Here is a 17,728-nt window from a genome sequence, read left to right on the forward strand (position 1 = left end):
TTTCTTAGTCACTCTAATCATATTTCAAGAATAGCCCTGTGGGCTGAGGCTACTTTATTGGACAGCACAGATATAAAACATTTCCATCATCACAGAAATTTCTACTGGACAGCACTGGTCTAAAGTGTACTTTTTATTAATTATGTGCATAGTATAATCAGACAGTGCAATACATGTCACATATCACAGTGCAATCCACCATCACATAATGCAACATGTGTAAATTTTCTTGACTACTTATTTAGCATGTAGATGTGAAACTCACTCTGGGGTTTTGTTCAATTACTAAGAACTGACAGGTACTTGATATTTCAAATAATGGGGCCAGTGTCAATATCTAACTACTTTCCTCTATATATTATTACATCATTGATTACTTTGTCTAATCTAATGCCAAAAGACATAAGAAGTATGAATCCTGATTCCTTCTTTGAGAAACGAACCCATCTATTCAGTCCCTCACCAGGAGGGTGAAAAATTGAAGGTGAAATCCTATGGCTGTTCTAGACAAAGTCTTAGATACTTCCACACTTTTCTTTATCAACTTAAGCTTAGAACACATAAGGAAAGATACAAGTCAGAGGCTTACTCAAACACATTTGACATTTTTAATGAGAATTTTGAGATAAAAGTAAGAAGTATGACCATTTGGATAATGAAAACAAACAATGACGCCTCAGTTGCATATGTTTCTGTTTTCTTTCCTGGAGTAGATGAGAATTTTTGTTTTAAAATTTTTATTTCCAACATGTGGAGGCAGTTTTCATTTGAAGTTTCTCTTGGAGTACTGTTGTCTATAAATTGTTTTTCCACAAGGAAGGATAACGTTTTTCAAAAGTAGTAGAAAAAAAGATACTACAAGAAGAAATAAAGGAAAGTAAGGAACTCACTATGTCTTAAGTCCTGGTGTAGGTGTGCTCATTTGGATGAAATGATGTTCATAAGGAGAAATGAAAGTGATGTGTATTTTCATCAGGCCATATGAATCTATGCCATTTGCATTTGGCAGTGTCTCTTGATGTCATGCTAAAAGTCCATTTGTGAAAATGCATGATTTCAAACTCTATCCCTATTAAGGCATATGTTTCAAATGCCAAATGGGAAAAATGTACTCTAATAAAGCACAGGTGTCTCTTGGTATGATTTTAAATTATTTAATCCAACTATGCATGTCATATGGAGAAGACAATGGCACCCTACTCCAGTATTCTTGCCTGGAAAATCCCATGGATGGAGGAGCCTGGTAGGCCACAGTCCATGGGTCGCTAAGAGTCGGACACGACTGAGCAACTTCACTTTCACTTTTCCCTTTCATGCACTGGAGAAGGAAATGGCAACCCACTCCAGTATTCTTGCCTGGAGAATCCTAGGGACGGCGGAGCCTGGTGGGCTGCCGTCTATGGGGTCGCACAGAGTCGGACACGACTGAAGCGACTTAGTAGTAGTAGTAGTATGCATGTCATATACTGGCAAAATGATATCTATTTTTACATAAACTTGGCAGCAAGTCAGAAAAGAGTTTCTATCATAAAATACTAATATCAATATTCTAAGACACAGGACCTCAATTGAATCTGTGAGAAAGAAAACTCTCTTTCTTAAAACTAGTATTTATTTTTAACTCAAAATTATTATTTAAATCACAGAATAGTGTACTATTGGGTACTAACACTTTATTTCATAATTAGATTTCTTCACATAATAATAAATATTTGGCTTAAACACTTCCACATTTTATTTGTTTACAGTACTCCAAATAATTTTCTTACAGTAATAATTTTTTACTTGAAAAAGAACCAACATTTAAGAGTCCAATAAAACCACAGTCACTGAATAAACACAGTAAGATCATCTGTGTTATATATTAGTTGAAATTTAAAAGAAATATAACTTGGAAAAATATCTACTCTATTTTGCCCCACTGATAATATAATGAAATTTCTGGAATGGGGACTAGTATCATACTCTAACTTTTGACCTTTCCAAATGACAATACCTGGCAACAACACCTGGACAATGTTTTGCATAGCCAAAGAGGCTCTTCTGTGTATTTCTGCAACAGAATATGAATTAACATGAATTAACATTTATTTGTATTGATTTTAGGCAGAGTACATTCCACTCTGCTGTAGAGCTGTGTTTTGTTTGTTGAAATCCACAAACAAGAAACCACCAATGAGCCCATGTAACTGCTGCTTCCATCTGTGTGTCTGAGAAAAGTTTTACAAACAACTCTCTCTCTCACAATAAAATCCTTTTTACCTGTAATGATTTTCTGTTTTAAATCACTTAGATCTCATTTTCTCTGTGAAGAGAGAAGACTGCAAATTTTGTACCACTATGTTATTTTTAAAACTATAAACTTGGCCCAATCATGGGCTTCCATGGTGGCTCAGACAGTAAAGAATATGCCTGTGATGTGGAATACCCGGGTTTGACCCCTGGGTTGGGAAGATGCCTGGAGAAGGGAATGGCAACCCACTCCAGTATTATTTCCTGGAGAATCCCATGGATAGAAGAGCCTGTACAGTCCATGGGGTCACAAAGAGTCAGACTTGACTGAGTGCCTAACACTTACTATGTTATTTTAAAAGTATAAATTCAACTCAATCATGGCAGTAGTTCTGATACTAAAATTCAAAGGGTTATCATGCTGCATGGTGATAACTTCTACTTAAGTTATATTTAAGCACTATGATAAATTCTACTTGTGTCGTCTCCATTTTAAGCTTATGAATTTGTTGAGACAAAACAAGTCAATTGTGTTCCTATAATTTCTGGATCAGTTCAGTTCAGTCGCTCAGTCGTATCCGACTCTTTGCAACTCCATGGACTGCAGCACTCCAGGCCTCCCTATCCATCACCAACGCCCGGGGTTTACACAAACTCATGTCCATTGACTCAGTGATGCCATCCAACCAACTCATCCTCTGTCGTCCCCTTCCCCTTCCGCCTTAAATCTTTCCCAGCATCAGGGTTTTTTCCAGTGAGTCAGTTCTTCGCATCAGGTGGCCAAAGGATTGAGGTTCAGCTTCAACATCAGTCCCTTCAATGAACACCCAGGACTGATCTCCTTTAGGATGGACTGGTTGGATCTCTTTGCAATCCAAGGGACTCTCAAGAGTCTTCTCCAATACCGCAGTTCAAAAGCATCAATTCTTTGGTGCTCAGCTTTCTTTATAGTCCAACTATCATATCCATACATGACTACTGGAAAAACCATAACTTTGACTAGATGGACCTTTGTTGGCAAAGTAATGTCTCTGCTTTTTAATATTCCATCTAGGTTGGTCATACTTTTCTTCCAAGGAGCAAACGTCTTTTAAATTCATGGCTGCAGTCATCATTGGCAGTGATTTTGGAGCCCCCCAAAATAAAGTCTGCCACTGTTTCCACTGTCTCCCTATCTATTTGCCATGAATTGATGGGACCAGATGACATGATCTTAGTTTTCTGAATGTTGAGCTTTAAGCCAAAATTTTCACTCTCTTCATTCACTTTCATCAAGAGGCTCTTTAGTTCGTCACTTTCTGCTTTAAGGGTGGTGTCATCTGCATATCTGAGGTTATTGATATTTTTCCTGGCAATCTTGATTCCAGCTTATGCTTCATCCAGCCCAGCGTTTCTCATGATGTACTCTGCATATAAGTTAAATAAGCAGGGTAACAATATACAGCCTTGACTTATCCCTTTCCCTATTTGGAACCAGTCTGTTGTACCATGTCCAATTCTAACTGTTGCTTTCTGACCTACTTACAGATTTCTAAAGAGGCAGGTAAGATGGTCTGGTATTCCCATCTCTTTCAGAATTTTCCACAGTTTGTTGTGATCCACACAGTCAAAGGCTTTGGCATAGTCAATAAAGAAGAAATAGATGTTTTTCTCGAACTCTCCCTCCTTTTTCAATAATCCAATGAATGTTGGCAATTTGATCTCTGGTTCCTCTCCCTTTTCTAAATCCAGCTTGAACATCTGGAAGTTCATGGTTCATGTACTGTTGAAGCCTGGCTTGGAGAATTTGAGCATTGCTTTACTAACGTGTAAGATGAGTGCCCTAGTGTGTTAGTTTGAGTATTTTTTTGCATTGCCTTTCTTTGGGATTGGAATGAAAACTGACCTTTTCCAGTCCTGTGGCGACTGCTGAGGTTTCCAAATTTGCTAGCATATTGAGTGCAGCACTTTCACAGCATCATCTTTTAGGATTTAAAATAGCTCACCTGGAATTCTATCACCTCCACTAGCTTTGTTGGTAGTGATGCTTCCTAAGGCCCTCTTGACTTTGCATTCCAGGATGTCTGGCTCTAGGTGAGTGATCATACCATTGTGGTTATCTGGGTCATGAAGATTTTTTTTTTTTTGTATAGTTCTCCTGTGTATACTTGCCACCTCTTCTTAATATCTTCTGCTTCTGTTAGGTCCATACTATTTCTGTCCTTTATTGAGCCCATCTTTGCATGAAATGTTCCCTTGGTATCTCTATTTTCTTGAAGAGATCTCTAGTCTTTCCCGTTCTTTTGTTTTCCTTTATTTCTTTACACTGATCACTGAGGAAGGCTTTCTTATCTCTCCTCTATTCTTTGGAACTCTGCATTCAAATGGTTATACCTTTCCTTTTCCCCTTTCCTTTTCACCTCTCTTCTTTTCACAGCTATTTGTAAGGCCTCTTCAGACAGGCATTTTGTTTTTTTGCATTTCTTTCTCTTGGGGATGGTCTTGATCCCTGTCTCCTGTACAATGTCATGAACCTATGTCCATATTTTTTTAGGCACTCTGTCTATCAGATCTAATCCCTTGAATCTATTTGTCACTTCCACTGTATAATCGTAAGGGATTTGATTTAGGTCATACCTGAATGGTCTAGTGGTTTTCCCTACTTTCTTCAATTTAAGTCTGAATTTGGCAATAAGGAGTTCACGCTTTGAGCCACAGTCAGCTCCCGGTCTTGTTTTTGCTGACTGTATAGAGCTTCTCCATCTTTGACTGTAAAGAATATAATCAATCTGATTTTGGTATTGACCGAAATCAGACATCGGTGATGTCCACGTGTAGAGTCTTCTCTTGTGTTATTGGAAAAGAGTGTTTGCTATGACCAGTGCATCCTCTTGGCAAAACTTTATTAGCCTTTGCACTGCTTCATTCTCTACTCCAAGGCCAAGTTTGCCTGTTACTCCATGTGTTTCTTGACTTCCTACTTTTGCATTCCAGTCACTTTTATGAAAAGGACATCTCTTTTGGGTGTTAGTTCTAGAAGGTCTTCTAAGTCTTCATAGAACTGTTCAACTTCAGCTTCTTCAGCATTACTGATTGAGACATAGACTTGGATTACTGTGATATTGAATGGTTTGCCTTGGAAATGAACAGAAATTATTCTGTCATTTTTGAGATGGCATCCAAGTACTGCGTTTCAGACTCTTTTTGTTGACTATGATGGCTACTCCATTTCTTTTAAGAGAAATGATCATCTGAGTTAAATTCACCCATTCTCGTCCATGTTAGTTTGCTGATTCCTAAAATGTCTATGTTTACTCTTGCCGTCTCCTGTTTGACCACTTCCAATTTGCCTTGATTCATGGACTTTACATTCCGGGTTCCTATGCAATATTGCTATTTACAGCATTGGACCTTGCTTCTATCACCAGTCACATACACAACTGTGTGCTCTTTTTGCTTTGGCTCCATCTCTTCATTCTTTCTGGAGTTATTTCTCCACTCATCTCCAGTAGCATTTTGGGCACGTACAAACCTGGGGAGTTCCTCTTTCTGTATAGTTTCCATTTTATCCCTTTTTTGTCACACTCTAATTATGAATAATTTGTATTAAAGTCTTCACTCCTCCTGTCCATCCATGTCTTCGCTCCTCCTGTCCATCCATGCATCTGAGTGACTGACTTAGGGTTAATGAGTCCTGTCTATGTTCTTTTCCTGTATATGAAATGGTAATCTATGGCAGTGACTCTTAAATGCAAATCCTTGTAAAAATCACCTATAGGGTTTTATTTATTTTATTTATTTATTTAAAAAATGCACATGCCAATGCAGCAGGAGATTTGTATCTAGGTCAATCGCATTGAATTGAGGCATCTGTAAATCCAAAAGGTGCTATATATTATTATTAATACCTGATCTGTGCCTGTGGAAACTCACAGTTGGTTGTCCTTTCTCTACTCATTGTTGCAATTTCTTTTCAAGTTGTTGGAAATATCAAGACTGGGCCTTCTTCTTAGCCATATCTTGGCCTTATGTCAGTATTTTCTTAACCCAGATTGTAAGTGAAGCAAAGAGTCAATTCTTGCTCACTTTGTGTTCTTTGATCATAGAAGTTTTTCTTGTTCTAAGTGCCTTTGCATATAGTAGTAATTAAATATATCCTTACTTTTCATGAATATGCTGAAATCCTAATGCTACATTTATAAGAAATTTTGTTTCCACAGAGATTTTTTTTTTAAAGGAAACATAATATATTTAAATCAAAAATTAATTGTGACTACAAAAGAACTTCAACTTTGCTCAGGGATTCAAAACTGTTTGTGATGTATCAACAAGTTAAAAGCAGGGCTGGAGGGAAAAACAAAAAGCCTTCAGTAGAATTGTTAATGGACCTTGCTAACTTAAGATTAATTTAAAAAGACAATTTTTTAAATGCTACATGATTTTCTAAAATTTAATTTTTGTGTAATTTAGAACCATATCAAAGTGAGATTATTGAGAACACAAAAATCCACTGGAGTTCTAAGTTCCAGGGAAAGAACAGGGAAATAACAAAGAATAAAAGGGAGAAAGTTCATGCACATACTTCTCACCCACTCACCCCCATCTATTCCTCTTAAGGTTTCACATTTAAGCAGGGGAGAAACTGGATGGAAGACCCAGGGTTGACCCAGAGAGACTGGGATGATAAAGACTGAACTACTCATCACTTAAAATCAAACATTAACTTTTGTCTGTTGAAGGAGTCTATTGTGAAGTCTTGTTTGCTGGGCTATTGATCAACTGTTCTATATTTGCAGGGGCATGGTTTTTAATACCATGGGGTACCCAGCAATCAGGGCCCTGATCAAAACAAAGGCAGTGTTACTTTTTCACCTCCTACTTACTATATTTATTTTTTGGGAAACTTAGTTTTCTCTTTCTGCTTCTACTTCCTAAATAGTGCTCTGTGCTTTCTTCCAGGCATCTTGTATATTCTACTTAATTGAAGTCCTTTATTCCTCATTAACCAATTTTTGTCTTTGCTTTAATCAAATGATTATTATTAATCAAAATGTTTATTTCTGAACTAATATCATCCAATTACAGATCTGTTACTTGGTTAATTCCCATTTGTATAAAACTAAGAATTAAATAGGAAAAGGAGTACGTCAAGGCTGTATATTGTCACCCTGCTTATTTAACTTATATGCAGAGTATATCATGAGAAACACTGGGCTGGAAGAAACACAAGCTGGAATCAAGATTGCCGGGAGAAATATCAATAACCTCAGATATGCGGATGACACCACCCTTATGGCAGAAAGTGAAGAAGAACTAAAGAGCCTCTTGATGAAGGTGAAAGAGGAGAGTGAAAAAGTTGGCTTAAGGCTCAACGTTCAGAAAACTAAGATCATGGCATCTGGTCCCATCACTTCATGGGAAATAGATGGGAAAACAGTGGAAGCAGTGTCAGACTTTATTTTGGGGGGCTCCAGAATCACTGCTGATGGTGACTGCAGCCATGAAATTAAAAGATGCTTACTCCTTGGAAGGAAGGTTATGGCCAACCTAGATAGCATATTTAAAAGCAGAGACATTACTTTGCCAACAAAAGTCCGTCTAGTCAAGGCTATGGTTTTTCCAGTGGTCATGTATGGATGTGAGAGTTGGACGGTGAAGAAAGCTGAGCGCCGAAGAATTGATGCTTTTGAACTGTGGTGTTGGAGAAGCCTCTTGAGAGTCCCTTGGACTGCAAGGAGACCCAATCAATCCATCCTAAAAGAGATCAATCCTGGGTGTTCATTGGAAGGTCTGATGTTGAAACTGAAAATCCAATACTTTGGCCACCTCCTGCGAAGGGTTGACTCATTGGAAAAGACCCTAATGCTGGCTAGGATTGGGGGCGGGAGTAGAAGGGGACGACAGAGGATGAGATGGTTGGATGGCATCACCGACTCGATGGACATGGGTTTGCGTAGACTCCGGGAGTTGGTGAGGAACAGAGGCCTGGCGTGCTGCAATTCATGGGGTCGCAAAGAGTCGGACACGACTGAGCGACTGAACTGAACTGAACTGAAGAATTAAAAGGCCAAGTACTTTTTAAACAAGGCGTTAGTAACCCAAATTGACTTGCCATTGATGCAACTGCAAAGGAGTTAATTGTATTGCCATTATTTTTTTTGCTTGATATGCATCATGGACAATTTTTCCTGCCAGTACATTTATAACTGCTTCATTTTTAATAACTACATGTTATACTATTGATAACAATTGTGTGACTATGCTCAATTTTCCATCAATCTCTTATTTGTGGCCCTAATAATCACTATTATTATCATCCCAGTCATTTTAATAATGAATAAATATTTATTAAATCCTTATTATGTGTCAGGCACTACTGGATAGTAAATGCTTTACATGTATTAACTTATTTGATTATCGTATTAGTGACCCTAGATATGATGATATTGGTAACCTCATATTAGGTATGAGAATATTGAGGAATAGAGAAGTAAAAAAATTTTGCGTAAGGTCACCTTTCCAGTAAGTGGCAGAGACAGGATATAAACTTGGAAAGAGTGTCCTCAGAGCCAACAGTGAAGTCAACCCAAGCATTTTACTGGTTGGTTGAATTTTTTTGACAGTTACACAAACTACAGCAAATAACATCATAATATATCAAAATCTGAGATATGTTTATAGTTTTTCCTAAGCTCTTCATAATGGAAACTGTGGTTAAAAAAGCAATCATAAAAAAGGAAAATATAAAAGTGCAATCATAAAAAAGGAAAATATAAAACCATTGACTCTCCAGGTTTGAAAAAAGGACTCTGTGTAATTCAGTTGAATTGAGATAATTATGAATCTCAGCCAGTCATGTTCTCACCTGGTCTCTGGAGTCTGAAGAACTTGTTCAAGACTTCTTTGTGCTAATACCTGTTCCTACTTTGTGTCATGTTTATTTGTGCATATGCCTCACTTCCACATTTTATTCATCTTTTTTATTCTGCTGCTAATTGTTTTACATACAAAAGATACCAGTATTATTGTGGCTGAATTATTTCAGTATTTTAATGTAGAGCCTCTTTTCTTCCAAACAGGAGCAAAATTTATTGGAACTTTCCCCATCCCAGACACCTATAATCCAGATGATGATAAAATATATTTCTTCTTTCGTGAATCATCTCAAGAAGGGAGTACTTCTGATAAGACCATCCTTTCTCGAGTTGGAAGAGTTTGTAAAGTAAGATATATTTATTTTACTTTAGGCATATGTGTATATGTATGAATAATTAACCATGTAATTTTGAAGTTAATCCCATTATTCATAAATGGCAGAGTAAATTCATGTTATCCTATAAATATAATTTTTGAGATCCAAAAGGGAAAAGAATTAAAAATTTTTCAATGTTAAAAATTATTTTTTCCACTCCCTGAGCTGTTTGCAGGTTTGAGTTAGCTCTGCTTGGCAGTTTGCTCCTTTTATTGGTGGGCTATCCCTCTGCCAGTTATCACTATTCCCAGTAAGACCACTGCATTGTCCTGATCCATGGACATTAAAATGTTTTGTACATTAAATAATCTTATTTTGAAATAGAAAGTAACAGCATCACTAGAAGAATCATATCCCATATTTTTTATCAAAACACATCACATGTAAAATTATATATTTTTACATAATAAGTTGAAAATGTGGTTATACTCTTACTATTTAGATATTTTCTAGAGCATTAATCTAAATTAGGTTCTGAGAAAAAAACACAATAAGAAGGAAACACAAATAAACCCAAAAGCAAAACATTTATTTTGAAGAAAACTGAAATTTTTAATACTACCATTTTGTGGAAATTACAAGAAAACAGAAACTCTGTGAAACACTTCCATTTTGTGCCACCAAAGCTGTCATGTAAATAAATACAAGCTTTATAGAGTAAAAATACTAGTGCAATCATACTTTACAGCATATTCTTTTTTAGTTGAATTTATCTTCACTAAAATCACTTTTCTTAACTATCCAGACACCTTCGGCATTAACTCAGTTATTAAGAGGAAGAGCTGTTAACTTAATAAATACTCTCAGCAGGAAGGTTTCTTTGGTCTTGTACCAACTTTTCATTTTCTTCCATCTAAGCCTATCACTTTTTTTTCTCAACCTGTGCCCTGGGGCATTTGAACACTTCCAGGAACAGAAATACAAACCTTCATTGCCCTTAAGAGTGCTAATGAAAACACGGTTTTTGAAAGAGGCCAAACTTGTGAGTGCAGATCATTCTTTATCTAGTGTCCTAGCCAGTAAGCTGTCTCCCATTGATCCCTTCACCCCCAGGGGACAGTCTCTGAAAAGCATCCTCATTCTTTCAGAGTCTTAAGAATTCACAGTCATTTCTCTTGAAGTCTCTCTCCTGGAGATGAATGGCCATTGCTTGGAGTAGTCGTAGTGTGTGAGTGTACTGAAGCATGCCTTAGCACAACAGTACCCCAGCCTGGAAAGCTGTGCTGTGGATGGACATCATTTGTATAAATGAACCACGATAAGTATGTCAAAAGAGATTTACAACAGTTAGATGTATCTTAAGAGTCATTTTGTGATGAACACACATAACAAGTATTAGCTTTGTGAACCAGTCCAATACTTATTTCTTGATAGGTCGATTCTATTTGATAGAAATTTGTTTGTAACAAAGTCATGTTTTTACCCTCATATTAAATATACTGAAAGTTAACTTTAGAGGTGGAGAAATACACAGGTTGCCCCATTTATAAATTTGTATTATAAAAATATAATCTAGACTTTAAAAAACTTCTGAGACCACACAGCAAGATTTTGCCATGCTATTGCGTTTGGATAAAAAAGCTAACAAATTGTGAGATCAAATAAGGATGTGTGATGGATGAATTTCTTTAAAAAAAATAAAGAGATAATAGAGGTTATTCTTAAATTGACGCATCTCTTTACTCAATCCCTGTCTTCAGTTAGCATCTTCTTCAGAATTTCCTGCTACACATATGATCCACTGGTCAGTGTTTACAATATTTGTTTCTAAATGCATCTTTGTAATTTCTTAATTTCTTTCCTGCCCTGTCCAAGTTTCTAACTTACCTAATAATTTAGGATTAGCTTAGTAAAAAGTGAGCACTCCTAAGTAAAGATTTCACTGACAAGATTAAAAATGATTTGAAATCTTAAAAAAAAATATGTCCCGCAAAAGAATAACAAGTTTAATTTAAAAAAAACAAAAAACAATTGAGCATCATCATTGTTGCTGGTATACATTATTTTCACATACAAAATATTTTTGTGACATTTTTGGAAATATATTTATTTCTGTTTCTTTTTTTTTTAATCGATGAGATTATTATAATACTGTTTTTCTGTTTTCAACAAATAGTAACATAATGTATGTCTCTGCTGTGAAACAAAATGATGTTCAATTAACAAAGATCTAAGAAGGAAGAAAGCATGCTAGAGAGAGTTAAGAGTAACTGTGTCCACTGTACTGAATTTACAGAGCTTTTCAGTAACATGAGAGTCCTTTATACTATTTGTTCCACCAGGATATCATTATTCCACATGGATATTTTATAGGAAATCTTAAGCTTTTGTTGTTCTTGTTATTATTGTTTGTTTTCTTTTTGGGGAGCTTCCTTAGTAGCTCAGCTGGTCAAGAATCTGCCTGCAATGCAGGAGACCCCAGTTCAATTCCTGGGCTGGGAAGATCCCCTGGAGAAGGGAATGGCTACCCACTCCAGTATTCTGGCCTAGATAATTTCAGGAACTATACAGGTCACAAAGAGTCAGACACGACTAAGAGACTTTCATTTTCAGTTTTACCTGAGAATCTTCAGCCCAATGAAAAACTGTTGACAATTTAAGAGCCCCCTACTTCTACAGCTACTAAAGTAAAAGTTGTTATATTGCCCTGACAAAGGAATTACTATTAGACTGAGTGGTAGAGGAACCAGATATCAAATTGCTGACATCCGCTGGATCATTGAAAAAGCAAGAGAGTTCCAGAAAAACATCTATTTCTGCTTTATTGACTATGCCAAAGCCTTTGACTGTGTGGATCACAGTAAACTGTGGAAAGTTCTGAAAGAGATGGGAATACCAGACCACCTGACCTGCCTCTTAAGAAATCTGTATGCAGATCAGGAGGCAACAGTTAGAACTGGACATGGAACAACAGACTGGTTCCAAAGAGGAAAAGGAATACGTCAAGGCTGTATATTGTCACCCTGCTAATTTAACTTATATGCAGAGTACATCATGAGAAACGCTGGGCTGGAAGAAGCACAAGCTGGAATCAAGAGTGCCGGGAGAAATATCAATAACCTCAGATATGCAGATGACACCACCCTTAATGGCAGAAAGTGAAGAAGAACTAAAGAGCCTCTTGATGAAAGTGAAAGAGGAGAATGAAAAAGTTGGCTTAAAGCTCAACATTCAGAAAACTAAGATCATGGCATCCGGTCCCATTACTTCATGGCAAATAGATGGGGAAACAGTGGAAACAATGGCTGACTTTATTTTGGGGGGGCTCCAAAATCACTGCAGATGGTGATTGCAGCCATGAAATTAAAAGACGCTTACTCCTTGGAAGGAAAGTTTTGACCAAACTAGACAGCATATTAAAAAGCAGAGACGTTACTTCGTCAACAAAGATCCATCTAGTCAAGGCTATGGTTTTTCTAGTAGTCATGTATGGATGTGAGAGTTGGACTATAAAGAAAGCTGAGCGCCGAAGAATTGATGCTTTTGAACTGTGGTGTTGGAGAAGACTCTTGAGAGTCCCTTGGACTGCAAGGAGATCCAACCAGTCCATCCTAAAGGAGATCAGTCCTGGGTGTTTGTTGGAAGGACTGATTTGAAACTGAAACTCCAATACTTTGGCCATCTGATGTGAAGAGCTGACTCATTTGAAAAGACCCTGATGCTGGGAAAGATTCAAGGCGGGAGGAGAAAGGGACGACAGAGGATGAGATGGTTGGGTGGCATCACCGACTCAATGGACATGAGTTTGGGTAGACTCCAGGAGTTGGTGATGGACAGGGATGCCTGGCGTGCTACGGTTCATGGGGTCGCAAAGAGTCGGACACTACTGAGCAACTGAACTGGCTGAGTAGTGTATTGTGATTGGCAGGGAGGATTTTTTGGAAATAGGCAAAAATTACACAAAGATGAACAAAGGACTCTTTACAGGATAAGGGTGAATCTTTTTGTAAACCATTCCTTTATTATTTTATTATTTCAACAACAAAACGTAATTTCTGTGCAAACTGCAGTACACTAGATGCTGGGAGGTAAGTAAATTACTGTCATTTTCTTTAACACCTTACAATACAGGTGAGGGCAATCGAGATACAAACAAATAATCACAATGTAATGTGATCAAGGTCAGACTGAGAACTCTATGCACTCCATGAAGCCTAATAATTGAGGGGTAGGAGGACTACATCAAGGGCAGGAAAGGAGGATAGGGATTTCAGGCAGCCTTGTGACAAAATACATTTTGTTTACAGAACAGTGATATCTTATTGTCAGTGGAAATTGAGAGATGGTGGGGAGCAATGTTATTTCTTAAATTGTGGTTAATAGGAAGATAAACAGTATTATTTTCATATTAAGGAGTTTTAATTCTATCATGTAGACAATGAGAAGTTATAAATGTTTTTAGGAAGAGAACTGACCTCTAGGTATTTAGCAGTTCTTTGAGGAATGCATCTGCATTGAGAAATATTTGTGACTGAGAGACCTGTTAGGTAGTTTCCCAAAGAAAGTAGGAATGAAGAGATACAGGTAAGTTCAAGATATATTTCTAAAATAGAATGTATGTTAATTTCTAAAAGGTCCTATATTTACTACCACTCTTTTATTAATTGCCTGGTGTAGAAAAGGGTTATCCAATAGAACTGTCTGCAATGATGGGAATGTTCTGTATCTAAACTCTACAGCATAGTAGCCATGTGGCTATTAGTGATCACGTACACCTAATATGACTAATATAGCTAAGGAACTTAATTTTTGGTGTTATTTAATTAATTTTAATTAATTGCAATTTAAATAGCCTTGTATGGCTAGTGGCTACAATATAAATATAGACTATCAAAACATTCATTTACTTAACACATTTATTGGTAACCAGCCCTCTACAGGGCATTTCTAAGCAATAGTCTGATAGAAGTTAAAAAAAAAAATCACACTTGGACTCACTGAGCTTATAACCTATTACATGATGTCTCAATGAATCAAGAAAACACACAGATTAACACATCACTGGAAGGTGTGATAAATGCTATAATGGAAAAATCACAGCATGCAATTAGGAAAAATAAGTAAACTTTAGATTGGAAATGGAGGGTCTTTCTCAGAAATTGACTTTTGAATCAGATGATAAAAATGATTAGGAACTTGCAGGGCAAATGTGACAGGGATGATGAAGAACATCACAGGCAGAAGGAAAAGCACATGTGAAATCTCAGAGGTGGGAAAAAGCACTTAAGAAATAAAAAGAGGTTTACTGTGATTGGAGCAAAACAGATGCATTGAAAATTAGCAGGATAGTGGTCATTTCCTTTTAAACCATGTACAAAATTTCACCAGTCTTCAGAAGTCTTATTTCCCCTGACCATAATTAGAATTGACTGATACTGCAGGTATTGACTCCATGATGTATATGAAAGACTGCAACAACTTCCTGTCTTACTCGATCCTCCATGAATTTTAATTCTCCCTTACTGCTGTTCCAGAGACCTTGATACTAGTCATGTAGACAAGAGACACCTATACTCTTAGTAACTGTGGTTTAGAGAAGATAAGGCAGGTATTAGGAAAATGCACAAAGATATTCTGATATTTAAGATAAGAAACACCAAGAAAAGTTTATGGGCATAAATTTTATGCACAAAGACATTCTGATTTTTAAGATAAAAAACGCCAAGAAAAGTTTATGGGCATAAATTTTATATTTGAACATATTGAACTTGATGTTCTCAGTTATGCTGCTATAATAACCAGTTGAAAATATAAAACCTGAGACTCAGTAGTGTCTAGATTCATGAATGTGGAAATCACCAGTGTATTGGTAGTTCTTGAAGTCATATCTGAAATATCTGAAGAAATATCTGAAATTTCCCAGGAAGATTTGTACTACAAGATCAAACGGCAAGGACAAAATCCTGAGGGACAGTAACATTTGAGAAAGAGCAGAGTGAAATGTCCACAAAGGCACTGAGAAGAAATAGTTTGACAGCAGGTAGAGAACTGGACAAGAAAGTTGTCACAAGTCAGGGATAAAAACAGTTTCAAGAAGAAAGCAGTTGTCAGTAATGTTAGACACCAACATGTCTGACGTTGTCAGGTATAATTATAACTTAAATTCAGGTACTAGTTTTGGCAGTGAGAATATAATCAGTAACTTTTGCCCAAATGATACGAATCATTTGCCCAATTTAAAGTGAAATATAGGCCTACATCTCTGCTGTACTTTTTTCTAGCTCAGTTTCTTAGCCTAGATAATGAAGACATTCAACTCTACCATGACTGGTTTACCACACAAATGAAAGGCTTAAATGGGATCACATGAATTTGGATATGACAGATACAGAGGAAAGTACTAGAAAACAAGGGCTACTGATACAGTGTTCAAGCAGTTAGCCATCTAAGAGACTGACATGTAAATAATGTGAATACATGATCATACTGTCTTAAGTTACATGTCAAAAATCATGTATACACACATGTCATATGTACACACTTTTGGAGTCAGATCAATTAACTGTTTAGGAGTGTAAGATAATAGTGTGTGTATATTGTGGGGGGTTTGGTGATGGTGAGAGGCAGGTTAGTTACTGAGAAGAGATGGTATTTTACTAGTTTTAAATGTTAAAATTACTATTATTACTTTTCCATCATTTTTAGCAATATTTGTGCTTTGAGGATTGATCTTATTTCTGCATAGAGTCAAAGAATTTGCATACATTTCCTGGTGGCTCAGATGGTAAAGAATCTGCCTGCAATGCAGTAGACCTGGGTTCAATCCTTGGGTTGTGAAGTTCCCCTGGAGAAGGGAATGGCAACCTGCTCCAGTATTCTTGCCTGGAAAATCTCATAGACAGAGGAGTCTGGTGGAGTACAGTCCATGGGGTCACAAAGAGTCAAACATGACTGAGCAACTAACAACCACTGGTGAAAATTATGTGAACAATTTAAACAATGCAAATTTTGGACAAGAAATAGGAACAGAGAGATTCACTAAATAGTAAAGAAACTCACCTAGAAGATAATTTCATAGGGTGCTGTTGATCAATGACAGCCTCAGGAGAGTAAGCACCTTCATCCAAAGAATCTCTTTCAAACAGTATGATTATCATTATAAATGGCAGTAAATCTAATGAATTGTTTTCCAGTAGTGTCACTACTTTCTAGTCAAACAACTTCAGTTTTCTCAAATTTAAAATAAGGTGTTTAGCCTAGAGTGTTTTCTAAAGTCTTTGCCAGACTCGATAATTCTTGGATTTGAACAGTCAGTATTTTCAAGTACTAAATGGTGCACCTTATACCCTGGACTGCTCTCATGATGGTAAATTACACAGATCTTTGTGATGAGGTAATAAATGCTAACTGAAAGAGTAGGTGAAACTGCATGAAATAAAGCTTCTGAAAAGATTTATGTCTATTTACTTTGCAAGCTAGTCCTTTCTGATGTGATGTTTATTACTGTGTGTGTTTGTATGTCTGTCTGTCTGTGTTTCTTTTCAAAACCCACCTTGTAATGTGTGGAAATACCGGTCACGTTAGTGGAGCTTGCTCGCAGCTTTCTGTCTCAAGTTTGTTTTGCATTATTTTTGGATTCTATTCATTTTTGGAAATGTCTATTAGCTTACTTATGCTAGCCCACTCCAGATTCCAGCTGCAGGTAGTGCCAGTTCTCTTTTTGTCCTGTGGTATTTCCTTTTGTCCATGCCAGGAATTCAGCTTGGATGGACCTTTCACATAACTTGCCTGGGGATCTAATTAATAGCCCTTTTGCTTCGATTCTACTTGCATTGTCTATTTTGATATATGGTCCTATTTGGACAATTACTGCCTTTGAAGATTTGTGTTTTTAGGCTGATGACACTTTCGTATTTATTGTTCTCCCCCTTGTTGTGGTTTTTTTTTTTTTTTGCTTACTTACAGCTTGTCGCTTACAACCTAAGTGAGAGATTTAGAGCCCAGAGTTACAGATGTGCTTTTGCTTCACTTCCATCTGTTTTCCTGTCAGAAATTCCTAGGCAAGGGTTTATACTGTTGGCTATAGCTTTTTTACTTTTTTTTAATTTAATGAACTCTGATCCTACCTGAAAAAGACTGCTGAATGTGCCTAGATTTGCCTAAATTTAATCTGTTAAGTCTTCTTAGACAGTGATTTTTTGAACACAGTGTATTACCCGAGTCCTGCGTTTCTAACGATCTTTTTGAAGTAGTTAGGAAAACATGTTCTCCATTTTGGTTCTCCAAAGACAAATCAAAAACAATCATCTCTAAACACTAGAGTGC

The 17,728-nt window shown here is 36.8% G+C and overlaps 1 protein-coding gene across 2 annotated transcripts in view; it reads left to right on the forward strand.

Moving 5' to 3' along the window:
- SEMA3D (semaphorin 3D) overlaps positions 1-17,728 on the forward strand; it is a 217,772-nt gene that overhangs the window by 151,306 nt on the left and 48,738 nt on the right. For both annotated transcript variants that reach the window (XM_081536535.1, XM_081536536.1), the window contains one exon: positions 9,291-9,433. In XM_081536535.1, the coding sequence (XP_081392661.1) occupies positions 9,291-9,433 (143 nt within the window). The remainder of the gene's footprint in view (positions 1-9,290; positions 9,434-17,728) is intronic.

Source organism: Giraffa tippelskirchi, chromosome 10, assembly GCF_054371585.1.
Source record: "Giraffa tippelskirchi isolate mGirTip1 chromosome 10, T2T-mGirTip1v1.2.pri, whole genome shotgun sequence".
Taxonomy (NCBI): Eukaryota; Metazoa; Chordata; class Mammalia; order Artiodactyla; family Giraffidae; genus Giraffa; species Giraffa tippelskirchi.